The sequence below is a fragment of the Zootoca vivipara genome, chromosome 2 (assembly GCF_965207765.1).
Source record: "Zootoca vivipara chromosome 2, rZooViv2.hap1.1, whole genome shotgun sequence".
Lineage (NCBI taxonomy): Eukaryota > Metazoa > Chordata > Lepidosauria > Squamata > Lacertidae > Zootoca > Zootoca vivipara.
Genome location: NC_142584.1, coordinates 86,933,985 through 86,961,789, shown reverse-complemented (window position 1 = coordinate 86,961,789; position 27,805 = coordinate 86,933,985). Strand labels below are relative to the sequence as shown.

Here is a 27,805-nt window from a genome sequence, read left to right as displayed (position 1 = left end):
CATCCCTGGTTTAAAAGAATGCTGAAAATTACACAAGCCTCTGCCACATTCAAGTCTTTAGCATTTTGCTATTTGAAGCTAGGAGTCTGATAACCAAAGAGAGAGGGGAGCTTTGCCCAATACTTCCTGCTGACAGGAAGTATTTCTCATATTTGTTTCATGTACATGGGGTGGGGGGTGGGGGGAAGAAAACTCCACAGAAGCTACAGAGAAAGTGAGTGGTTCAAGTGTTTAAAATTACCAGTGGCATTGCAAAATAGCCTCCAAAGCTGGAAGCAGCAGAGAAAAGGCAGAGAAGAGCGGAATGTAAAAGCTGTGCATTCAAACTGCACTGAATCTTTTGAAAGAAACTAATTTCCCGTGATGGAAGAGGTTTATTCCTTTTTTATTGCCAGACTGTTGACTTTATCTGAACAACCCGTAAGCTAGGGAATGGAGAACAATGTATCATACCAAAGCAAAGGCACCTACCATCAGTTCAGAAGGCAGAACAGTTAATGTGAGGTGGAGTCAGGGATAACAGTAAGCACAGTGGTACCTCTGTTTATGAACTTAATTCATTCCAGAGGTATACTGGACCGAGTATGAAACTCAAATCAAGAAAACAGGCTCTCACAAAAAATCTCTCTCAGCTATCTACTCCAGTCACTTGGTTTCCTCTCTAAAACTTCCTACCACCATTCCATTCCCCCATCAATCAATTCGCTGTAACATATGTATGCTACCCAATACTATTCTCTGGGTGACTTGCAGTAAATAAGTAAAACAAAAGTAAAACATCAAACCATTAAAAATAAAAATCCAACATAAATGCAGCAAACTCACATAAAATTAAGAACAGCTTTTTCTTTTCTTTTTACTAATATAAACCCAGCTTACATAAACTATTAAAATGCCTGGATGAACAAAAAGCTCTTTACCTGGTGTCAAAAAGACCACAACACTCTTAAATGTTCATCCCTGGGAAGGATATTCTGTAAACATGATGTCACCACTGAAAAGACCCTTCCGCTGGTAGCTGCCCACCACACTTCATTTGGCAGAGATACCTAGTATAGCCTCCAAAGTGGATCTTATGGTTCAAGTAGGTACATATGGGAGGAAGGTGGTCTTGCAGGAAGTCTGGTCCCAAGCCATTTAGGGCTTTAAAAATTAAAAGTAGCATTTTGAATTGGGCCTGGAAACAGACACAATACTCAGCCAGAGGAGAATCAGGCTCCCTATAGGCTTCTCTAGAGTCAATATTACACCTATCCAAAACAATTGTGTTAAAAGTGTGCTTTTGATCATGAAGAGCTTTTTCAGCAGGGATGGGGAACCTGCAACCTCACCTTATAGAGGATGTTGCACTCCAGCTATCATTTACCCAATGCAGATGGTCAATGCCACAGACACAGACACACCCACCCTTTGCTACACAGGGAAAATTCTATTCTCCATGCAATAAAAACTCTTGATGTCCTCCAAAATTGTTCACCAAAAATATCTGACTGACCCAAAAGAGCGCCGAGGGCCTTCTGGCAGTTCCCTCACTGCGAGAAGTGAAGTTACAGGGAACCAAGCAGAGGGCCTTCTCGGTAGTGGCGCCCGCCCTGTGGAACGCCCTCCCATCAGATGTCAAAGAAATAAACAACTATCTGACTTTTAGAAGACATCTGAAGGCAGCCCTGTTTAGGGAAGCTTTTAACATTTGATGAATCATTGTATTTTAATATTCTGCTGGAAGCCGCCCAGAGTGGCTGGGAAAACCCAGCCAGATGGGCGGGGTATAAATAAAGGTAGTATAGTTAATGCGGCTATTCTTGGTATTCAACAATTGCTTACAAGTGGTATTACACACTGCAGAATTAAACTTCCCACTTTAAAATCAAGCTTTGAGTAACCAACATGAAAGTGGGTGTAAATAAACACTGCATTAAGATGCACATTCAGCTTTCTCATTTAAGATGCTTACTTAACTGAGCTCCCATTCTACACTGGCAGCCCTGTTATTGGTATTTAAGAGGCTCTTCAATCTTTAATCCTAACAAAGAAGTGTAAATAACTATGAGCCAGCATTATACACAAGTTAATGGGAAGCATCTTTAATAATCCGAAGGTAACCTAATCTTCTGCAGCATTTTTGCATTCTAACATTTGTTCCAAAGGGCCTGAATGTACAATGAAAGTCGAAGTATAAAGTGCTTTCTGCGTAGAAATTAAAATATAATGGCCACATCTGCATGCAACTCTAAGCCAAAGTGCGCAGATTGATTAAAGAACAATCTGCATAGTGGCATGCTGTTGACATTCTCAAAGAACGATAATAGGTTAGCGAGATCAGATGTACTCTTTTCCCAGAAAAGAGGGCAGGCTAACTGGTATGTAATTTCCAGGATCCTCCCTGGACCCCTTAAGTTATTTATTTTTAATGGTGTTTTGTTGGCCATTTTTCAGTCCTCAGGTCTCGAGGCTGATATTGGGGATAAGTTACATATTTTTGTTAGAAGATCAGCAGTTTCACATTTGGGTTCTTTAAGAACTCTGGGGTGGATGCCATCTGGACCTAGTGATTTGTCAGTTTTTATTTTGTCAATAAGGCCTAGAACTTCACATTGTGTCATCAATACTTAGCTCAGTTCCTTAGACTCCATTCTGGCTAAGGGTTACGTGAAAATGTGCTGTGTATTCAAGTGTGTAAGCTACAAAAAAAGGGGGGCGGGATGAAAGAAATGCAATTACCAGTATCAATTGCTTTAGCTAAGACTTAAAATCCTAATACAGTATCAAATTCCTTACTTTTATAAATCTCATCTCAAAGTTGCATGGTCAACTGGAGGTCTAGAACCAAGACAAGACTCGGAAGCCTGATGCGGCACACTTCTTTCGGAGCATAAAACACTGAATCAATATGCACAGGTTCTGGGCAAAGAAAATCCCAATTGAGCAACTGACTCACTAGATAGGCATGGGGAGAAAGTAAATAATTCATTTTGCAAAATGGTACTACGGTAAGAGGAAGTAAAAACAGTACAGTGGTGCCTCGCTAGACGAATTTAATTCGTTCCACGGGTCTTTTCTTATAACGAAAAATTCGTCTAGCGAATCCCATAGGAATGCATTGAAAATTTTTTTGCCCATAGGAACACATTAATTGAATTTCAATGCATTCCTATGGGAAACCGCGATTCGCTAGACGAATTTTTCATAAAACGAATTCGTCTAGCAAGGCAACCTCCACTAGAAAAAACCTTTCGTTTAGCGGACATTTTGTTAAGCAGGGCATTCGTTAAGCAAGGCACCACTGTATTTCATAAGAAACAACGGGATAGGAATTGTGGCTAACATTGTGTGTAGACCCTTTCTCAAACCAGCAGTGGGAACACACCAGATGCAAAGTAAATGGGAGTTTGTACACAATCTTAGTCTTGCTTCTCATAATCTAGAGATGTCTAGAATTGAAACAAGACTTTCTGCATAGAAAGCATGTGCTCCTCTGCTGTCCTTCCCTTAATTTAGTGAGCAGAGGTTAAAATGAGGACTGCCCAAGTGTAAATAACTCCTGCTTGACTCAGGAAATCCACTATTATTCCTTGTTTATTGGGCACAATGGAATTCAAAACTTGATGTTACAAGTCCTGGAAGATATCTAACTGAGGGAATGAGTCTACTCCATTTATACTGGGATATTCTGAACTCTGCCCTATAAGGCTCTTCTGAAGCACACTATACATGTATGAAAGTCTGTTCAAACAAACAGCTCTTCTCTTGGGGAACTTGAAATTAGGACACACGTATACAGCTCATGCATCCTTAATAACACTTTGTTTTCTCAGGCAAGAAGAATATATAATTAGGCAAATTTAGTTGTACTGAATCAAAGATGTTTTGGTTTAAGTCCCCTAAAGGGATTTCCTGGAGTGAGGAATAAAAACCATCTGCTGACTCCAATGGAAGTATCAGAAAGGAAATATACTGGAGAGGAATGACATAAAAACAGCCAGAGCTAAACTGGCATTCGGCAGCTCTCCAGGAAACCAGAGATTCAACTCCATGAAAATAAAAATGTCATACATCAAAATGTAGGAAACCTGAGGTGCAAATCAATTTCAAAGGATCTCGGAGGCTCTTTGGGTGGGGGGTTCCCTGTCTAGGAGACAGGTAAGTTACCTGTTCTGGATGGGTTGCACACCCTCTGAAGGAGCAGAACTACAAAGCCCTGAACAACTTAGGTCCAGGGTGCCTTAGGGACTGCCTGAATCCTTACATCCCAGTTGGATAAATGAGATCATCAGCAGAAGCATTATTGGTTTTCCCCCAAGTTGGCAAGGTTCATTTGACAGCAACAAGAATCTACCGTAAGCCTTCAGTATCATTGGCCTAGTACTGTAGAAAACCCTGCCAATAGAGATTCGGCAGGCGCTTCTGTTTCAACCTTTAAACACCTGCTGAAAACTCTTCTATTTCTCCAGGCTTATGCAGGCAATTAAGAATACGCCTTTCTATAATTTTAATTTTTTTAAAAAAATTATTTTTATATAGTTTTTATTGTACAATTTTATGCATGTCCAATTGATGCGCGATCGCAGGTCCTTTTGGTCCCAGAAGAGGACAGAATGTGGGCATAATGGGGAGGGGCGCACTTATGCGTGCTCTGTTGACACACACAGGAATGGTCACCGCCTGTATATATTTTAATAAATAAGTAAATGAATGAATAAAATAAGTTAAGCCTTTTTGGTTCAATAAACTCTCATGTCTATCAAAATATCTCAAAATCTTCATAAGACTTCAAAATCCTACAACAGGTTTCTCTTATAATTCTAGCATGGAACAATAAATATGATTTAGAGGATTAATTAAATTACATTAACTTCCAGATGCATTTAAGTGACATTTAAACCAAAACTAAGGCTTCATACACAGACCACTGTTATTTACATGGCCATTACAGCAAACAGAAGTCAATTTATATCCCACCAGCGAGAAGAAATCCTTTACTGCAAGACAGATTTCCCAGCATGAAACTGTAGGAACCTTATTTCTTGCATCATTGAACAGAACAAGTGCATGAATACATATGGTCAGCCTTATCTTGAGCCACTTCCAGCATCTAATGTGCTTACAAGGCTCTTTAGAAGTAGAATGAATAAGTGTAAAATACATGAAATCCAGAGATTCCTAGTGCCCAAGCCTATAAAAGAAACTACATTTCTCTTATTTTATTCTACACATTGTATGAATTCTTATGCAGATGCCTCTGTAAGGGTCAGCCACCAACATATGAGCCTCTGAGCTGAAATACCTGTTTTTAGGCATAACAGGTGTCATCTCTCTCTCTAGAGCCTTCCACAAAGGACTGGTTTTTTTTTTCTGGCGGTACTCCAATTACCAATGAAACTTTTTATTGCACTAGTCATAGGCCATAAATAAACAGTAAACTGCAAGAACTCAGGCCAGAAGAAAAATGGATTTCAAATATATCAAATATTTCAAATATATCTTCACAAGGTTTTATTTGTGTGATGAAGAGTTCAAGTAGGAATCAATCCCAGTATAGTAGGCAAATAAAAATAAATTCCAGTAAAAAATCAGGACGAGGCCCTGTTTCGACCATTCTTCGTCAGCAAAGATTCACAGTCTGTATGCCTTGGTACACTTGGTACACTCTGACCTATGAATCTTTGCTGACGAAGTGGGACGGGGAAGGGGGGTGCAGTGGGGGCGGGTCACCCTGGGTGTCACCACTGAGGGGGCTGACAAAATGCGAGGCGGTACTCATCGTGGGGCCTGCAGCGCGCCTGAGCCATGCATCTCTCCTGGGAGTGACGCCGTGGCTTGGGCACCCACAGGCTCCGCGCTGCCCCAAACGGTCTGCCCACTGCCTTCGCCTCAGCTGTAGGGCGGCTGAGTGGGAAGAGGCAGGCAGACTCCTCGGAGGCCCCATGGAGCATCCTGCCCCGGCTTGTCCCACCCCCACAGGCGGCTGGCCCCAGCCCTGGGCACAGGGCACGTGTGCTGCCCCAGACGCCCGATTGGCTTGCTCCGCTGCTGCCAAGAAGGGTATGTCATGATGAGTACCGACACCTTTTTTTCTACAAAAAAGGCACTGCATAAAAGAATCTAATTGATCATGAATGGCCAGAGAAAAGATTCCCACTTTCTCTTTCAGCTCCCACCCGAGTACCTCACCTTGTACCTCTTTGGGCTATAGTTTCACTAGTCTCTGTTTCTGCCTGGCTACAGTCATACCTGATCAAATTTCAAATTCCAATTTCAATTCTTGCCCTTGACTGGTCTTCTCCCTATATAATTATTCCATTACACTTCATCTTGTATTCAGAGAAATAAATAGCATCTACCGCTGAGACCTCTACGTTCTGCACTTATTGCATGTCCAAGTTCAGCCCAGTTCTAACACACCAGTGGTTCAAAAACCCAGCTGCCAGGTGATGTGGGATGATAAATACGGTGTGAGTGTCTACATCCACTCACATGCCCTACAGAAGATCATAGTCCTGGGGTGTATATACTGAGCTAGACACAAGTAATTATTCAAAAATGTTGATTCAAACGTTGCAATGCTGTATCTTGGTTCTGTGAGTAATGGGTAGCGAACAATGTTAAATCAACAATGCAACACCACAGAAGCAAGGCACTGACATGCTCAGAGACACAAACAGGATGTCAGGTGCAGCTGCCAGCTTGGGAACAGAGCACATTATCTGCACATTAACAAAAGAGAGAGAGAGAGAAATAACTCAACCACTCACATCAATCAGGTCTGAGGCATCATGGATGTAGTATTTACTGACTGCTGCATTTGTTGCTGCCAGGTTCAGCAGATAATCGTTCCTAGCTTTAGTGCACTTCAGCTTATTTTCTGAGTATTTTGCTTGCCTCTGAAAAACATCAAAATGGTACACGCATTTTTTAGAAGGTGAACAGGTCATCCCAATTCTTGTATTTGCATACCAAATTTTAAGCTCTAATAACATAAAAGCAGCTCTGATGACTAAAGGCTCATCAAGTCCAACATCCTGTTGTTCACAAGCAGGACATACATGGTAGCACTTACGTTTTCCAGCAACTGATGATCAGAGGCATACCACCTCCACTGGGGGAGGTAGAATCGAGCCACCATGACTAGTAACCACTGGTGGTCTTATTGCTCCATGAAATCTGTGATAAGGAGCACTGCACAGCATTGCTGTGTTTATGTAAAAACAAAAACAAAACAACCTTATGGTATTAGGGAGAAATGCAGGTTTATCCAGCTGCAGCAATTTCTTCCAGATATACCCAGCACAGCAAGTGCATTCTACTTCAGTGGACACCCTACATCCACCAGGAACAGCTTGCACACTTTGTAGAAAGGTTTCACATCAATCACATGAGTTACTGGGGAGGATAAACTATTTCACATTCATATGGTAGCCTAGTCAATGATGTCAGACTTTTTAATGAAGAAGTATGATACAGATCTAATATTCACTGCTGCTCCACTATATATATATTGCTTTCCCTGCATCCTTGCTGAAGATTAATTCAGGCATTCCAAGTGCTTCCGTCTGTGTAAGATGACCTCATGGAGAGTGAATTAGTGTTGCATGCAATTTGCTCCATCAAATCTTCAAATCACACCCTGTGATGAGTGAAAGAAGTTGCACTTGAAGAGCAGTCTACATGTGTTGAAGCTAAGCAGGTTTGGATCCAGTCAGTGCCTGGATGGAAGATTGCCTGGGAACCATCTCTATACTTACTTGAGTTCCATGATGGAAAAAAGATAAGAGATAAATGTCGTAAATAATGAACTTTGCTGAGCAGCCAGATGTAACATATAAAGAGCTCTAAAGACTCTTTGGGGCTAGGGTTGTATAGTATACATACACATTTATTTCCTCCAAGGAAGCTAAGAAATAGTAAATCTGCAGCGAGCTGCAAATTTAAGATAAACAAGGTCTTGGAATGCAGGAGCTGGCAGAGAGAGTCATACAGACTCAAATTCCTTATTGAATAAGAACATCAAGTTAAGGTAGACCCACTCAATAGAAACCATTATTAGAGCTTACAAAATAACTTGTTGAAGAAGTAAGTCAAATAGGAAATATTTGGTCCCAGTTTGCAAACAGCATGTTACATGGTACAAAGTATCAAGTGCTAGGGATCATGGTTTGTTTCACTCAGACAAACAAGCCTTACCTTAACATCGTGGTTTGTTTGGAGTAAGACAAACCATGATTTCTGGTCTGGACACAACACATACTGTATAGTGAACTTTTCTCATCATGCACCTCAACTACTACCGTAACACTTGTGAGAGTAGACATAGGCAAAATAGGAGTAAGTGGCTGAGGGTGTAAAGAGATAGTGCTGCTAAAGCCTCTGTTGCTGCTCACAAAGGAGAGAAAGGAATTAAAGGCTCGATATCTGTTTCACAGGTGTTGTCGAGCGAATTGGCAGAATTCCAGGGTGACACTGCACCACTTCAGAATGCTGGTGGATGCCACCATTAAAAAAAAAAAGCTTCCCCGGTGTTTTAAAAAAGCACATCCAATAGGATTATTATAGCAGTCTGCTCTCTGCTGTGCTATTTTTGTGTTTCTGTTTTACTAACAAAGAATTTTTTACGTATAAGTCTGATACGTATAAGTGGTATGGCCCATTCAATCACCTCATTCCTCTGTACAGAAAGAAGAGGCTTGGAGAAAGTGCATTCTGGTTCAGTGGGTTTGAGGTCAGATAAGGAGTGTGCTGAGAACCAGTCAAAATTTTCTGGCATCAGTCACCTATCCTGTGTGCAGGGTGCAAAAAAGCAGATATGAGAGAATTATTTGTATGATTTGTATAGAAATATGGCCTTTCACCATCCCTATAGCCTCTTTAGGCCTAGGGTTCTATAGTACAGTATACACTAGTTTATTTTTTAAAAGGAGGGTGCCACATTTAGCATATGTTCTCAAGACTCAGTGTGCATGCAACCTGCCCAATTTTCTAACCGTAGGGAAGGTCCCTCCAAGAGAAGAAGCAGCAACAAATATACTGTATCTGTGCATTTGCCAGCTGAAGGCAAGCAAGGATGAAGGAAGGCAGACCAATTAAAAACCACATCCTTCAAACCAACATCTCTAAAAGCATATATTATAAATCTATTACAAATCTGAGCTTCTTCAAATCAGCAGTCAAGTGCATTCTATGGTATTTATTGTTCATTGGCATCAGAGTCAATTTAGGAGCAGAATGAATTAGCAGGGTGTTATCTAGTATAATTTAACACAACAGTTGGAGTGCTACCCTCTGGCTCTCCCTTCCCTTCCAAACCTGATTGCCTTGAGATTCAACTAGTCTCGGCCACTCCCCACATAGCACTTTTCAGAGCTATTTTCTCATTTAAAAACCTCTCAGTTTCACTTCCTGTTTGTATGTAGATTTTCCTCAGGCCCATTTTTAATTCAGTCAATCAGATTCAGGTTCACTGCCCAGACAAGCAATACTGGATTAAAGGGCAGGCTACTATTATGCACAATACTCTGCTGCAGACACACAGCTCTACCTCTGTTCATTATAGCATACTGTCCCTTCCATCTGCAGGGCCCAAACATGGGAGAACTGAGGATGGATACAATTTTCCAGTGGCTTCGAGAGCCAAGGGCAGCCCAGCCTGGACTACAAAGAGAAATAGTGAGGCTAAATTGTAGATTGTTTTATTTAGCAAGCCCGCCCATCATCGCATGTGGATGATATGCGGATATGTAATTTCATTTTCCTCTATTTCCAGAGTTTGCAACCAGAGTTTGCAAACTCGGTTTTACAACGAACCATGGCTGCCTCTGAAAGGTGAAGGGAGAGACAATCTGCATATGAGGGGCACAGTGCACAAGCCTGTGGCACATTTCTGATTTCCTAATTTCCATGGTTAGGACATCAGGAACGGTACCCTTGCACTAGGCCTTAGAACTAAGGTTAATTCAGCTGCACAGTCAAAAATAATTCTGGTTATTTTCAGAGTGTTACTCCCGTTACACTTCCCATATTTCTCTAACGAGCACATTACTGTGAATGGGTGCTGATCCCTGACTGTTTAATATTCCAGTTATGACTGTAGCAATAGGAACTATCCTGCAAAAATAGTGTAATGTTCCACAGAGCACTGAACACACACATGAGCTGACCGCCACTTAATACTCCATCTACTCAGATAAGCATTACTGTAGCAGACTAGATTTCCTGCTAGGTTCCTTCGCTCTGCGGTCAACCAAGCCTCTTGGAGCCAGAACACAATTGTCTCTGTTGGATCTGGGAGACACTGCCTGAGCAACTATTGTAGGACTTTTTTAATTCCTGCCCTTTTTGTACTGGATGTCTGGGTCATTTTTGTTTTGTTTGCTTTCTGAGCCATCACTCTGGGGGCCTTCCCTCCCTCCAGCTGCCCTTTTCAACTCTCCTAGTATTGGGCAATTTAATGGTTGAACACATCAAACCCTGCTGATGTAATACACCCATCTCCTTGGAAGTGCTTCCTGCGGGGAAAACTGCCTGCTTGTCTGCCTAAGAGCTCTAGCTAGCTGCAGTATTTGGGGGCTTTTCTCCATAGCTAACAAGCAGTAAGTAAAGAGAAAAGGCTTTCTACATGCCCATCCCAAGCAGTCCGTCAGTGAAATTGCATGCAAACATTATCACAAACAGGAGGCATTCCAAGCAGTTCAAATTCATTCAAAGAAATATTTCAGTAACACAAGCGGCCAAGAATCACCAGCCAAAACCCCTGCATTCTCAGTAGATGTGTGCTCATCAGTTGACATGACACTGGCAACCGCATGGTTGGCATTGGCAACCTTCTGTCGATCCATCACTCACCTTTTCCTTCATCTTCTCAATCTTCTTGACAGAGCTGCGGCGCTGGGGCCTGTCTTCATGCCGCAACAGGTTCACGCTGATGTCCCCTGCTTTGTTGAACTGTTTCTCTTCTTGCTTCTCGGCATCCTTCAGTTTGCTTTCGGCACTGATGCTTTCAGCGTGGTACATATGGTATGTTTTCATCACCTGAAAGGTGAGGGAGTTCAGCGAGTCAGCTTATAACAAAAACAATGAATTCAGTGGTTGCAAAGGTTGGTACCTTTAAAGCACACCCAAAGCACTCTTCCCTGCATTAAAAAAAAAAAAACTGCGGCACTATAGTTTGTTAAGGGTTGCTGGGACTTGTAACTCTGTGAGCAGTAAACTACAATGTCCAGAATTCTTTGAAAAAAAATGAATGTGCTTTAAAAGCACGGTGTGTTTACGTAGCTCAAGACTCCCCCCAGCCAATCATTCATTTCTCTTCTTAATAGGCAACATATTTTTCATTGTGCTTCATCCTCATAACAAGTCTATTGTGCACCACCAGGATTCTCATTTGGCCAGAGGGATTATGAGGCTGAGAGATTGTGACTTGTCAAAGCCCATACAGTCACTTCATACATTACATCAAATAGATTTTAAGCCAGAATGTGATGAACATGTGTTTACAGATATGTATCTTATAGACCAATTAAAGCACTGTGGGTGGTTGGGCAGCTCTTAGGAGTCAAATTCAGGTTTGCTTCAGCCTAAAGTGTGCAATCGCTCAAGGCTATGGAAGAAGAGGAATTCTGAACCCATCTACTCCAGACCATAACCATTCATGTAGGCAACAGAGGACGAAAAAGGGATTCCATGCTAGAAAGCTGAAAACTGTAGTGGGGGAGGGGTTGAGAGGTATCTGGATCCATTTACTTTTAGAGAACCCTTTCACTTATTCTGCATTAGGTGACAATAATACAGATTGTCTGCAAGGTACTTTATAGAATCTTGTTCATCCCCCCCCCAAAAAAAAATCCTACAAGAAAGGCTACATCATATTTGATTGGATAAGAGCAAAGAATCTAAAATTTAATCCAGACCAGATGGAACTGGGTGTTTTGCTGATTTGGAGCAGGTATACAGTCAGCTTTGGATAGGCTTGGAAAATTCAGAACTGACAAAAATAAATTCTTCACACAGCGCATAGTTAAACTATGGAATTTGCTTCCTTAGTTGGCAGTGATAGCTATCAACTTGGATGGCTTTAAAAGATTAGACAAATTCACGAAGGATAAGGCAATCAATGGCTACTAGTTATTGCTGTCTGTGTTCTATCTCCGCTGTCAGAGGCAGTAAGTATACCTCTAAAAACCAACTGGATAAGGGGTGAGTGTTGTTGCACTCAGGTAATTTTTGCTGGTTTTCCATAGGAATCTGGCTAGCTGGCCAATGTGAGAACGGGACCCTGGATTAGATGGGCCATTGGTCTGATTCAACCACTCTTATGGCTTGTGTTCTGCTGTTAAATGTCAGGCTCACAGTTTGGCAGGTGAGAGAAAACTCAGGGTGGGATTCATCTAAAGAATTCCCACTTCTCCTCCTCCATGTCCCCTGAAATTGCCCCTGAGGGGATCAGGAGAACCCTCTAGAACAGCATGCAGGGAGAAAAAGGGGGGGTCGTTCCCTTTGGAAAACTGAAATGCTTGCACTAATGGAATGCTCAATTTAGTACAATGTTGAGTTCCTCTGTTGGAGTGCCAGCAAACGTTTTTTTCCTGGAAAAGTAAGATCTAATCCCAGTCATTCAAGTCCTAGTCACATCCAGATTAAATTACTGTAACACACTCTACATGGGGTTGCCCTGTAAGACAAGACACTTCAGTTGGTTAAAAAAGAAAGAAAGAAAGAAAGAAAGAAAGAAAGAAAGAAAGAAAGAAAGAAAGAAAGAAAGAAAGAAAGAAAGAAAGAAAGAAAGAAAGAAACTGACAGGGTGTTAACTGGGATTTGCAGGTTGGATCACAAAATTCCAATGTTATGTCATCTTCACTGGCTCCCCGCCAGGTTCAATTCAAACTGCTACTTTTAACTTTTAAAAGCATCCAAGTTATGGTTCCTCATTTATGGAATGCTCTCCTCAGGGAGGCACACCTGGCGCCATCCACCATCTTTAGGTGACAGGTGTGCCTTTGGATCTTAATTTTCTGAGTTCCATTTGAGCAGCTAATAAACAGGAGGAGGTGGTGGTGAAAGAAATAAGTCCTGACCAGATGCCTAAAAAACTGTCTCCCCCTTTACAGACCTACAATAGAAAAATGGCAACTTCTAAGCTTCTGGTCTGTGTCTCCGATCTGTCAAAATTATGGTGGGCAGGTATGACACAGGGCCTCACTGTAGTGGCACTGAAGACTAAAAACAACCTCCCAAAACAGAAGGTCTGTCTGCTTGCATCCCTAGCTGCTTCTTAATAATCTGCTGGGGCTGTTTTTTAAAAGTATTTTTAAATAGTCTTCCATATATTTTCTTTCTAAGCTGCTGTGGCTGTTTTTCATGATTGTAGGGGCACATATTTGCCTAGAGCACACCTTGTTATGTAACTGTCCCTTCAAATGTCAGATAGAATCCAATCAGAGTCCCAGAGGACTCTGCTATGACATTTCTTTTTTTGCTTTAGAGTTAGTCACTAGATCCTGTTACTGCATTGATTAGTAAAGTATGCATACGTTTGTGTGTGTGTGTGTGTGTGTGTGTGTGTGCGTGTGTGTGTCAGATATAAAAAAGCTCATTGCTTATTCTTACAAGGCATAGCAATAAAGTGTGTCACTTTTCGCATCATTAATTTGCATTACCCCAAGTATTCTGCAATAAATAAAAATAATATCTATTTATTGCACAGTACTCTAGGTAATGCATAGTAATAAAACTATTTCTTAATATTCTGCATGTTGCATAAAAATAAATTGGTTTTATGGCCCTGTTAACATGCATTCCACACGGTCCTCCTCTTCTACCAGTCGTTGCATATGATAACAGGGAAATATTTTTTTTCACACAGTTACACAATGTGGGGAGGCACAGCTTATGAGACATTCCCTGTGCCATGTATCCATATTGCTCAACCATGCTTAGAAGCACAAACATTCATAGCTGCCAAGTTATCCCTTTTTTTAAAGGGATTTTCCCTTATGCTGAATAGGCTTCCTCGCGAGAAAAGGGAAAACTTGGCAGCTATGCACATTATTATGATCACGTACAATAAGGGAACATTAAAAGCATACCATATGAAGCTGCCTTACAGTATATCCAAATTGGTTCCTGCCTTAATTCTAGTCCATGGTGGGGAACATTTGGCCTTCCAGATGCTGCTTGACAACAACATCCATCAGCCCCAGCAAGCATGGCCAATGGGCTGGGCTGTTTGGAGTTATAAGTAAAGCACCAGCTCTCCAGCAGTACCTGCTCTAGACACTAAAGGAAGAGCTGTTGTCCAGCAGCAGTGAATCTGCTTTGCCTGGCAAACATCCCAGGTTCAATCCCTGGATCCTGGTATTTCCAGGGAGAGATCCCTGTCTGAAAACCTGGGCAGCCTCTGCTAGTCAATATAGGCAATACTGAGCTAGATGGACCAGTGATCTGATTTTGCATAAGGCATCATCCTATGTACGTACAGTGTGGCCTCAAAGACTCACATCTTGAGACAGTATCAACCCATGATGCTGCTTCACCCACTTTGTTTTTTGTCTGTTACACAGAGCAGCAAACTCTCCATGGACACTCTAGGGCACAGACAGCCAAAGTGCTGCCCTCCAGATGTTGCTGCCTTCCCATCCACCCAGTCACCATGGCTAATTCTGAAGGAAGGTGACATCTGTGCTCCAACAGCATCTGGCGTATACCATTCAGACACTGTTCTTTTTCAACCTTCCTGTCAACCAAGGATATTAGGCTATGCCACACTGGTCCCCAAAGGAATGCACAAAAGAGCTTATTTTTCAAGTGACCTGGCAACCGTATCCACATTCCTAGCTTACTTCTTTCTTGGCATAAAAAAAATGTTTTGTTGTAGAGAAAAATAAAAGCTGGAACTCATTAAATGGTTCTCTGTTAACCTGGAGTGAGGTCTTGAGAAGAGGGCTCTGTCTTGAGTCCTGTACTTTTCAACATCTTTGTAAATGATTAGAATGGAGGAGAAGTAATGCTTATCAAACTTGCATATGACACAAAGCTGGGCGGGGCAGCTAACACTATAAAAAGACAGCATCAAGGTTCAAAATCATATTGACGGGTTGAAATGCTGGGCCAAAACACCATGACAAACTCCAATGAAAATAAAGATAAAGTCCCGCATTTAGGTACAAACGATCAGAGGCACAAATATGAGACTGAGGTGGGCAGAGGGAAATAGAATACCTGGTTTGGCAGCATGACATGTGAAGAGCATCTAGCTGATTTAGTTGATCAAAAGCTAAATAGAATGAGGCTCTTTAAAACAACCACCACCACCACCACCACCTAATGGAATCTTAGCTGCATTAACAAAAGCACAGTGTCCAGATCATGAAAGGTAACTGTTCTGTTCTATTCTACACTGGTCAGACCACATCTGGAGTACTATGTCCAATTCTGGGCACTCAGGATATATATTATATATTATGAGATTTGAGCACGGGGCAGTTAGGGGAAAAACAAAGTTTATATATTAAACTAAATATCCCACACACCAATGTGAATTTAAATAGAATGGGGGGGGGAGTTTCCCCCAGCTTTAATTATGAGAAAGTACCTTGAATGTGCATAGTCTGGAATGTATGGTCTGTTTCAAAACTAACCAAATCCTGACCTCTTAATTGAGTTCTAAATGCCCTGCGGAAATATCATCACCTTAAGCCACTGCTGTAATTTCTAGTATTAAAAATATATACCTGTATACAGAATTGAAACAAAGGCATTTGCAGAGGTGGGGGGGGGGGATTGCCAGTTTAGTGGTGTCATACATGCCCCTTTCAAATCACATAATAAACCTCTCAGTTCTAGCACTCCCACCATAACCAGTATTTACATTCACTTTTAATCTCTCTCTAGCTCCAGGGGAGTAGGAAGTGAATTCTGGGGTAATTTACTGGAGGAGGAGGGAAGTAAAAGACAACCCTAGTAATGTCAGATTTTGGACTAAAGTCTGATAAAAAAAATCATTTTAGAAGTGCAAGAGTCATGTTACTCACAGTGTAGAGTTCGTTGGTCACCTTCAGGAGTTCTTCATGCATCTGAAGTCCGATTTCCTTACTCTGGAACACAAAACAGAAACGTTAAGTTGCTAAATGGTAAGTTTCTTCCAAAGGGAAGAACTAAATGAACATGCAGGGTGGACTTTTAAAATATTATCAGACCTTATTTGACACCGCATCCAAGTTCTTGTTACATTTGCCCTAAAGTGTTTGAACTGCACTGTATAGTGCTGTGGGTGAACCTGCCCACTGCAAAGATTCTGTATGAGAGGCATTTCTATGTTCTTAGCACACAGTCAGAAACAAAACACAACGTTAAATAGAACTACAATTAGTAGAATCAGATATAGGCATCTTAGCAGTTAGAACAATAAAGCAGCGTTTCTCAACCGCTGTTCCGCGAGACACTGGCTGGTGTGCCGCGAGACGCTGGCTGGTGTGCTGCGACGTGCGCCGACGAGAAGGGCGATTTGCATTGTCACGTGCCTGGCGGCCGCCAATGACCACCACTGACCCGCCGGAAAGCAATATTTCTCCTCCTTTCCCAAAGCTCAGTGCAAACGAGCCTGGCGGCCACCAATACACACCACTGACCCGCCAGAAAGCAATATTTGGCAAGTGTTTCTTACAGTCATAATTATAATATAGGGCGACACAGAGTTAAATTTTTTAACTTTTTTAATGGTGGTGTGCCTCATGATTTTTTTCACGGAACAAGTGTGCCGTGGCCCAAAAAAGGTTGAGAAACACTGCAATAAAGCACTGCATGGTTGGGGAAGAAAAATGAAAGATAGACCTTTTGACAAGGAATAGAGGGGGGAAATGGTCATTTAAGTTGCTATATTTTTCCAAATTTATTTTTAAATTTGTCCACAAAAGAATATTGTTAATCCACTGCAGATGTAGTACCATCATTATTATAGCCACATTTTTCACATGGCTTATGAGCTTCCTGAAGTCTGTTCATGCTTTCTTCACTTTACAAAAAAGCGGGATTTTTTTTTGCAACAGAGTTAGTTTCTGGTAATTCAATTTTATATATTTTTAAAAAAAACTCTTCTGAATGTGTTCCCAATTTCCTGAACAGCTATCCAGATGGTTTTCAAAGTCCTTGTTCTGCTTTGCAGTGGTGTTACTTTTTTAAGCAGTACGTGCATTTCAGTCGTGAGCGTGATTGGGGGAAAATAAAATTGCCTTGGGTTAGAGAAATGCCTTCAGTACTTTATAAATGTAGCTACAAATGCTTTCTGTCCATTTTTCTTCAGAAATTGAATTGGTATAATCCCAAAAGGGATGCAAATCAACATCTAGGCTCTGCTTCTCTCATTCAGAAATGTTAAGTCCAAATTACATGTGTTCTTTTTCTTGAAACAGGCAGTAAATAAATGAACCATTAACGTAGTTCTCACAAACAGCAGATGAGCTAGCAAGCCATGTAACTCCACAGACTGGTCCCCTCCAGCTATTGTTGGACCATCAGTGTCAGTGAGCATGGCCAATGGTCAAGGATGATGGGGCTTGTAGGCCAAAAACATCTGAAAGTCACCAGGTTGGAGAAAGCTGTTCCAAGAGTTCTAAAGTCTAAGGTTCAATTGCTAATGAAGCTAGCAAAGGATGTCAGATAGCAGGATTGTGTGACTCCTCTGCCTGAGATCTTAAAGCACTACTTCCAGGTCAGAGGAGATGGTTATAGGCTAGCTTCAGATGTTCATATATGAAAACCCCCATGTTCAGCTGCAAGTGCTACATATATGAAAAGTGGACACTGCTCCCAAGATACACTCTCTTCTATGGCATAGAAGTTTAAAACAGGAGGTACTTGTGTTCTAAATCAGCAAGAGAAGCCTTCTCAACTGCATGCAATGATGAGAAAAATGTATTCTGTACATTTCCATTGCTTTATCTCACAATCGGCAGGAGCCAAATCTTGTCTTAAGTTAAAGCTCCACTTAATTTGCTTAAAGGAGGGTATGTCCTATTGATTTACCTCTTAGGGTTTCTGTATACTCTATGTAGCTTCACCTACAAACTTGATGTAACCCCAAAATAAACCTGAATTTAAAATATGCTAAAGTGGGGATAATCTACCCAAAAAAAATAACAACTGGAAAGGAGGGGGAAGAATGGCATTGCTGAAATAGGAGTACATAGGAGTACAGAAGAAACATAGGGATATATATGAAAGGGCATAAGGAAAGCATCTCATGATATTAGTTTATGATTAGTTCGCATCATAAAGCTATTTTTTTAAGTCCCCAGGGATGGAAAGGAGTGGGCCATACACTTCATTGGAGAAGTTAAAGAATGTAATGTAGCTGGAATTTTGGGCAAGTGTGTCCACTCCACACACATCTCTAAAAACAAACAGGGAGCACAGATGAATAGGGGGTGGGGGAAGCATTTGAAAGAAGACTGATTATGCTCAGTGGGCACAGAATACTTGCTGGCTGGCTGGCTGGCTGGCTGGGGGGGAGAGACAGGGAGGAATCATGTGCCTGAAACTCTGACCATAAAAACAGCGCACACTGCAATGTTGCAAGGGCCTACATGTTCTTTATAATTTGAACAGAAACTTCTAAAATAGATTTCTTCCAAAACGGTGGCACACAACAAGCAGCTGGTATAATTTCATATCCCAGAATTTTATCACATGGTTGGTCTGAGCCAAGAGATCCCACATCTGACAGAAAGTCTTATAATTGAAGACATCTGGGTAAGCCATCTCCTGCCACTAGCAAAGACTACATTACTAAAATAAGGTGTTGGATATGGAGCATACACAGGCATAAAAAAGTTGGCTCACGTTAGACAGACGCAGAGAGAGAGAGAGAGAGAGAGAGAGAGAGAGAGAGAGAGTTTATTTAACAGCAAATTCAAGTTTACCCCTTATTACAACAGAGGATCCAAATCACAAAACTTTTTTCAGAAGTGATGAACGTACTACATATGTTGAACGTTCCATCTGTGCAAGTATTTCCGCTCACCACAGAAGAATCCCCACTTCCCTCCCGCTATGTGAGGTTTTAGGGGTTTGCCTGACCCACCCAAGCCAATTGGGGGTGGGGTGGGGGGAAGGAAACCCTGTTGCACAAGCATAAATAAGCCTTTATGCAGAGCATCCATGGACATAATTCATTAGGTGACTCCGGTGCTGCTAAGTGCTTTCCATTTCCACAAAATATAAGTTGCATAAACATGCTAATGTGTCCAATACATAAAAGGAAACACATTGCTAGGACAAGGAGGGCACCATTCTCCTTCAAATATCAAATCAGACTGAGCTATTCTGTGTTTCACCTTTGACACTTGTTGCTGCAGTAGCATATTCCTCTGCCAACTTGAATATTTCCCCAGAACCCTGGCTCAAAATCTCTCCATTTTGCCTGGCCTCATTGAAGCATCATTCGTCCAAGATTCTTCAGAGACCCTATTAGCCTTAACCCTTGTTAGCTCGCATCCACTATTTGCTAATACTTTTGCATAGGGGTGTCTTATTTATTTTTGTTTATTAAAATGATTTATATACCACCCTTCAAGAATTTCCCCATACAAGCAATTTTCTTTCAGCCCCTGAAAATAGCAACAGCATTATTTCTTTTGGTCTGTTGATATGCAAAAATGGGTATCAGGTAAAAACAACTGGATGCAAACAGGGGCGGAAATACCGTAGTAGAAAGGATTTTTTTATTTCAGCTTTTATGTCCCAACTGCCTTAAATCACACATTACCTCTGAGTGATATTTTGTTTTTAAAACAAATGTTTAGCAGGAAAGGTGACAGTTCTAGCAATATGCCTGGAATGTTTTCATTGCAGGGATTTGTGGTTTTTGCTGGTCCACAGCCTCAGTGTTTAGCTTTCAATGCACTCAGCTATAAACCTTTCCAAGGAAAATTTACTACTTTGTTACAGAGGACTTACAGCAAGAAACCACAGCCACTAGAGGACAAGTGCTCTTTGTCATTATAACTTTGAACAGCCACTGGAACAAGCAAAGCAGTATTACTACTAAGTATTATAAAGGTCTTGAAAGACAAGTTTAATAATAACCTAAGCCACCCCATCAATGGAAAAGTCACTGGTATGAGATTATAAAAGCTTGGTGTAACTAATGAGAGGCCTTGGGGCTTGGATCTTGAGAATGGATCATGTCTCTCAAGCAAAGGTTGTTATAACAAGTGGCCTAGCCTGAGACAGATGTGACAGTTTGGCCAACATCAGCAACACAATCCTCGGGGTGGGGGCGGATTCCAAAGTTAAATCATAAATCTAAGCTCAGGCAGCAGAATGTTCTTCTATGTTCCACTATGCAACTCTAGTCTGAGCCATTATAAATTATTATCATTGTTAAAGAATCATAATGTTGGAAGAGACCACGGGAGTCATCTAATCCAACCCCCTGCAATTCAGGAATCTTTTGCCCAGTGTGGGGCTTGAACTCACAGCCTTGAGGTTAAAAGTCTCAAGTTCTACTGACTATCATTATCATCACCATCCGCCCTGAACCAGCAGGTCCCAGCGGGAGTTACAACCATTTAAAATTCAATATTAGAATCAGGTAAAACAAATGCTAGTCACGGGAATAGGGTGGGTCCTGAGAACACACAGCTCAGGTGTCAAAGGCCAGGGTAAAGAGGCCCATCTTCAGCATATGTCAGAAACTGTATAATGAAGGGGCCAGATGCACCTCTGTTGGACGAGTCGGACACGTCTAAACGACTAAACCACATGTACTGCCTCCCAGTACGTTTCTGAGCACAATTCAAAGTGTTGGTGCTGACATTTAAAGCCCAAACCAGGGGTAGGCAACCTAAGGGGTGGGGGGGGGTCGTTTAACTGGCCCATGACCCCCCCCCCAACCAAGCCGCCCGCTTGGAGAGTCCCCGTGTGCTGCGCTAAACCGGTGCAGCGCGACACGGGGACTCACAAATCATGCACGCGATCCGGCCCATGGAGGGATCTCTGCTGGAGTGAACTGACCCAGGCGAGGTAAACCTTGCCGACCCCTGCCCTAAACAGCCTCGGCCCAGTATACCTGAAGGAGCGTCTCCACCCCCATCACTTAGCCCAGACACTGAGGGCCACCTCCGAGGGTCTTCTGGCAGCTTCCTCACTGCAAGAAGTGAAGTTACAGGGAACCAGGCAGAGGGCCTTCTCGGTGGTAGTGGCCTCCCTGTGGAACACCCTTCTATCAGATGTCAAGGAGATAAAGAACTACACAATTTTTAGAAGACATCTGAAGGCAGCCCTGTATCACGATGTTTTTAATGTTTGACATATTCTGCTGGAAGCCACCCAGAGTGGCTGAGGAAACCCATAACAACAACAACAACAACAACAAACAACAACAACAAACAACAACAACAAACAAACAACAACAACATTATTAAATTATTATTACAATGCTCATTGTGTTGTGGCATATCACCCTCTTGTCAGGGGCATTTGGAAAATATTTGTGAATTTTAAAAAATACTAATGGCCTCAAATTATGTATAATGTCTACAAAATATACTGGATAACATTTGTAAATATTTAATATACTCCTTGTTATCAATAGAACTCCTGAAGGTGGCAGAACATGTTGACATCTTCTAATAAAACTTTCTATGTTGAGCATCATTTTGATGCTTTGTTTCCTTTTGCGGGAGAGGGGATCAATATTTTTTTGTTCTGCCCATCCCTTTTTCTTCTTTCAATGTTATGTTAAAGCAAGGCAAGATCCTATCACATTATATACTTGAAGAAAATGTGTATCATAGGCAGAATTATAATATTGCACTTAGCTAGAAGAAACACTAGTGTAAAAACATTGGAGTGAGCTTGAAACATTACCATCAGCTGTAATTTTAAACCACTACTATCAGAACTATATGCCACATCAATAGACAGACAGATTACAAACTTTCATTCTTTTTGGAGAATATGTTGTTATTACTTATTAAATTTGTTTTCCACCCTTCACCCATAGATCTCAGAGCAGTTTACCACATAATACAAGATTTTTAAAAAAACACAAATTACATAATAAAAACAAGAATAAAAACAAACCAAAAAACCCCGCTCCCCAGAGAGCAGGGGGGAGGCAGAGTTGTTACCATAGCTGTCAAGTTCTCCCTTTTTTAAGGGAAATTCCCTTATGCTGAATAGGCTTCCTCACAAGAAAAGGGAAAACTTGACAGCTATGGTTGTTACATTGGCTTTAAAAGCAATGGAAATGGAACCTCATTACCACCATAGCATGCCATCTAAAGCCCAGCAATAAGAACAGAAACTCAAATGGGTTTTTTTAAAGCTGATTTTGCATGAGCCAACTATGACTGTTAGCAGTAATCAAGATGATAAGATTGTGTTCGTGGAAGACAATCTTACTCGGCTAAGAGTGATCGTCAAAGAAGAAGAAGGTAAGATGCTAAACAGATACCCAGGGATTCCCTTTCATTTGCTCAGCAGAAATCATTTGCACCGTTTTATTTTACAGAATCCAAAGCACTTGCGTTAATATTGGGGGACATGAGTTTCCAACAATCAAAGTGATTTCTCGTTAAGATCATGTCACCACAGGATATTTCTATCCAGCCTACCACAGAGACCTGTCTGGACAATTAGACACTCTCACATAATCCACCGTCTTGAGATTTTAGCCCTTTACCCTTGCAAAGTGAAATCTATCTCCTATGATTGTGGACGATTAATTATTTATGCAAATGTCACAACACGGTGATGCAATGCCTTCTGACACCATAAAACCCAGAGAGGCAGCAATGTAATGATGGCCTTACTCCAAACCACAGTACATCTCAGAATGGCTATGATTACAGCAATGAAGGCATCCCTGGAAGGAAAGATCTTTCTAGCAAGGAATGGATACAATGGGAAATAAAACCATTTCAAAAATCCATTGTACATGGGATGGATGTATAACCACACACAACCAGCCAAGTCATTGTAGTACCTATATATGTGCATTATCTCCCTTTAGAGGTCAGCAATAAGCACAAATAAAATGATTTACAAAAAAACCCTGTCTGTTTAGAAATTACTTAATTTCTGGTAGTAACTGCACTACCACGAGTTGTAAGGAGGTTACCATGAAATAAACAACATTTTCCCCACTAGTCTGAAAAGAAGCTGAAGTAGAGCTGGGGGGTTTTAAGCATTGCTTTTGCAATATAATTTCACCATAGTACTAATAGAGAACACCCTTATTTTGTGAAACACAGTGATGGTAAAATATATATATATATTTATATTATCTGTTGAAGAACCAGAAAACTGGCAAAGAAAAGTGTTTTGTGGAATCTGTCTCCAACACTCCCATTACAGTGGTACCTCGGTTTATGAACACAATTGGTTCCGGAAGTCTGTTCATAAACTGAAGCGTTCATAAACTGAAGCGAACTTTCCCATTGAAAGTAATGGAAAGTGGATTAATCTGTTCCAGACAGTCCACGGAGTACTTAAACTGAAGCGTTCATAAACTGAAGCGAACTTTCCCATTGAAAGTAATGGAAAGTGGATTAATCCGTTCCAGACAGTCCACTGAGTACTTAAACTGAAGCGTTCATAAACTGAAGCGAACTTTCCCATTGAAAGTAATGGAAAGTGGATTAATCCGTTCCAGACGGGTCCGCGGAGTACTTAAACTGAAGCGTTCATAAACTGAAGCGAACTTTCCCATTGAAAGTAATGGAAAGTGGATTAATCCGTTCCAGACAGTCCACGGAGTACTTAAACTGAAGCGTTCATAAACTGAAGCATGGGTGTAATTGGTTCCGGAAGTCTGTTCATAAACTGAAGCATTCATAAACTGAAGCGAACTTTCCCATTGAAAGTAATGGAAAATGAATTAATCCGTTCCAGATGGGTCTGCAGCGTTCGTAAACCGAAAATTCATAAACCGAGGTGTTCATAAACCGAGGTTCCACTGTACAACCATGGGCCCAATTTTGTAATGCATCAATGTAACAGACGGAGGACAAAATAATGATCAGACAGTGGAGATCTAAGATTACTGATTAAAAAAAAAGCCTCGGGGTCATTTTAGTCATTTAGTCTTCAGACTCCATCTAATCACCGGCAAGCAGTAAATGTACCAACATTATGAATCATAAAATCTCCAATAGTGATTAGGCAGGGCAGCTCCTAGGTATCTGAAGGTGCTGGTTGCTCTTCACTCCTTATTTGTTTAGTAGTTTTTTGTCCCTAATTTTATCCTTGGCTCCTCTATAAAACTCCATCAACTTTCCTTTGTGCTTTGGTTGGATGGTGGCCTTCAGTACTAAACAAAGGATAACATTTTCTTTGCCTGTTTCCTTCTTTTACACTGATTTCGTCTCCCCCACCTACCTGTTCTCACCACATCTTATCATTACAATAACAGTGCATTTAAAACTAACCAAATTTCAGAGCAAAATACCCCCATATACCTTGGTAGTTAGAGACACTTACCAGCAGCACCATGTTCCTTACACCTTCACCTCAAGCATGCCCAATAAATCCACTTGCCCTCACCCCTAGGCATGGATATTTGGAAGTAGCAGACTATTTGCTTAATCAATCATTGGGATCTACGTCTACAATTGGCGTAAAGGTGCACCAGCAATTTCTATTCCTTGCAACTCCCTTTGCCAAAACCACACCCACAGAATACCAAATGGAAGGGCAGTTGTGCAACAATAGTACCTACAGTAAACAGGATCCTTTAACAGCTGTGTATCTCTGAGTGAGTCAATGACTACCTGCCAGTTTATGGTGGTGGTGTGCATTTCTTCAGCTTAACAGTAGAAAACACTGTGGCATGAAATGCTGATGAAGAAAAGGCTTAAACTCAAGGAAGAGACCTTGGATCAGCTGCCCCTTCTTTCATATAGTTCTCTCTAAGTGATATCATCAATTGGCATAGAATCAATACTTGGTGAGGATATTTCCAAGGGTTACTTCAACGGTTCTTAACTTGTGGTCCATAGACCCCTATGGGGTCCACAGGTGGGCTTCAGGGGGGGGGGTTCTGTGAACTGAGCTCAAAAAGGAAACCAATTTCTAATGAAATAAAATAAACTGTATGCAAAAAGTTTGTTTGAATGTGTTAATGTGCAATTTTCTGGGGAGGACATCCATAGCTTTCATCAGATTCTGAAATGGATCCATGACTCAACGAAGGTTACAAACCACTGGGCTACTTCAAACATTACAGGATTTCCTACAAAAAGCACTTCCTATTTAAGGTGGTGGGGAGGGAAAAAACTTGGGTATATACCTTATTAGGTAAAGGTAAAGGGACCCCTGACCATTAGGTCCAGTCGTGACCGACTCTGGGGTTGCGCGCTCATCTCGCATTATTGGCCAAGGGAGCCGGTGTATAGCTTCCAGGTCATGTGGCCAGCATGACAAAGCCGCTTCTGGCAAACCAGAGCAGCACATGGAAACGCTGTTTACCTTCCCGCTGTAGCGGTTCCTATTTATCTACTTGCATTTTGACGTGCTTTCGAACTGCTAGGTTGGCAGGAGCTGGGACCGAGCAACGGGAGCTCACCCCGTCACAGGGATTCGAACCGCCGACCTTCTGATCAGCAATCCCTAGGCTCAGTGGTTTAACCACAGCGCCACCTGGGTTAATAATAATATACCTTATTAGAGTTGCATAAATATTTACTGTGCTCTGTGTACATGCTCTTGGAAGCTGTGACAAGCATACGGTACATGCACCATAGCTACATATAGCAAAATAACTGTGCACAATCATCTTATTACATGATTATGCATGGTTTTAAAAAGAACAAACATACAACAGAGTCTAATCATGTAGGTCTGATTTCGTATGAAATTTACAAAAAGTTAGTGCATTTATAGCAAACTTCTAAAAGGGGAGCGGAGAACTCTGAACATTTTAGTTGGGAGTTTTGGAAATGTAACCTTAAAGGAATAAGAACATAACAGGATCCTCTGCTTCTAGGGTTAAAAAAATGTATTTACAATTCCATGCTCCTGTAAGGCAGCTTGATGTCTTTATATCAGAAGGTGAGAATGGCTCTAGGCCCTAAAAATATTTACCTGCTGATTTCTGCAAATCAAGCTGCAGTTACAGGAACAAGGGAAGGCTGGGCTGTTTTGTGTGGTTAGTTGGCAACCCAATGTTCCACAGCTACCAAGGGGACTCCAGAAGCACCCGGGCATAGGAAAATGAATGGGTGAGGACTTTTTTCTTGAAATCACTGAAGGGAGCACAACACAGCTGAACATGGTTTGCCTTAGCTCATCAATATGTTATACCAATAAATAAAATGTGGCAAGGATGAAGAGTGTTAAGAATAACTTTGAAAGACGAGTAAAGGTAAAGGTAAAGGCACCCCTGGCCGTTAGGTCCAGTTGCGGATGACTCTGGGGTTGCGGCACTCATCTCACTTTATTGGCCGAGGGAGCCAGCATACAGCTTCCGGGTCATGTGGCCAGCATGACTAAGCCGCTTCTGATGAACCAGAGCAGTGCACGGAAACGCCGTTTACCTTCCCTCCAGAGCAGTACCTATAGCGGTACTGTACCTATAGCGGTACAGACAGCAATAACTGTAGCGGTTCCTATTTATCTACGTGCACTTGACGTGCTTTCGAACTGCTAGGTGGGCAGGAGCTGGGACCGAACAATGGGAGCTCACCCCGTCGCGGGGATTTGAACTGCCGACCTTCTGATCAGCAAGCCTTAGGCTCTGTAGTAACATGCTTTTATTGATAATCTCTAGTTCCATGCAAACAAGTTAGTTCACTGAAGCACTTTAAAATGGGGGGTGGGGTAGTTAATGATAGTCATTTTGTCTACTTATTTCTGAATAATTCTGCCACTTCAAAAATCTCATATAGAACTTAATGGAGTTTACAATTCCAGAGACAAAAACAGGTAATGGGTGGTCTTAAGGGAACTAAAGGGGAAAAAATTCCAAGGATAAACACTACTAGTAGATTGCTGAAGGCTAATAAAGCAAGGATAAATTATGGGTGTTTTTATATATCCCTCATATTTGCATCATGAAAATACCCATTTGCAATGGAAAAATTCACCACACATTATCATTCCTGTATGTATGTCCCCACAAGATGTCAAAACCAATTAATAATGGCTCAAAGGGGGAAATTAAAAGTGACATCTCTGAAACAAAATGTTGCTCCAATTTACCATCAGAGCTATCTACAACAGCTGTAGAACAATTAGGGATGTTCTTAACCCTTTTAGTGCTATCTAGCCTGCACAATTATTTTTAAAACGAGCTTGAGCATGGCCTCCACAGTACAGTATGAAAGTTGGAAGAACTGCAAAAAAACCTGGGGGAGGGGGGAATTCCTTCCAGTAGCACCTTAAGAGACCAACTAAGTTTGTCATTGGTATAAGCTTTTGTGTGCATGCACACTTTTCAGATACTGAAAAATAAGTTCCAGGAAACAATCTTGCATTGACGCAGCAGATGGGTCTCATTCACTTAGCCATTTAAGGCAGAGTTGCCAGATTATCTACCTCCTCAACATCTGCATGATAAAACCATTTTGCATTTGTGTTTTCTTTTGTTTGCTGATGTGAGCTAGCATGACTGGATACAGTGGGTATGTCCTGTAGGTTTTTTTAAAAAGTGGAGTGGGAAATACTCATGTGACAACATTGCAAGGAAATGTCTTGAACAATATTAAAAGACTAGCTATTTCCAGGACAAATTAACATGTGAAAAGGACTCAATTTTTTTTTAAGTCACATTGTCACACATGTTATTAATCTGATTTATGAGCTGATCACTATAAAA

The 27,805-nt window shown here is 41.4% G+C and overlaps 1 protein-coding gene across 2 annotated transcripts in view; it reads right to left on the bottom strand.

Annotated features, from left to right (window-relative positions):
• The window catches only part of SRGAP3 (SLIT-ROBO Rho GTPase activating protein 3), a 179,453-nt gene that overhangs the window by 59,693 nt on the left and 91,955 nt on the right, over positions 1-27,805 (bottom strand). For both annotated transcript variants that reach the window (XM_035106570.3, XM_035106571.3), the window contains exons 4-6: positions 16,020-16,082; positions 10,837-11,022; positions 6,753-6,881 (exon numbers count right to left, since the gene is read on the bottom strand). In XM_035106570.3, the coding sequence (XP_034962461.1) occupies positions 6,753-6,881; positions 10,837-11,022; positions 16,020-16,082 (378 nt within the window). The remainder of the gene's footprint in view (positions 1-6,752; positions 6,882-10,836; positions 11,023-16,019; positions 16,083-27,805) is intronic.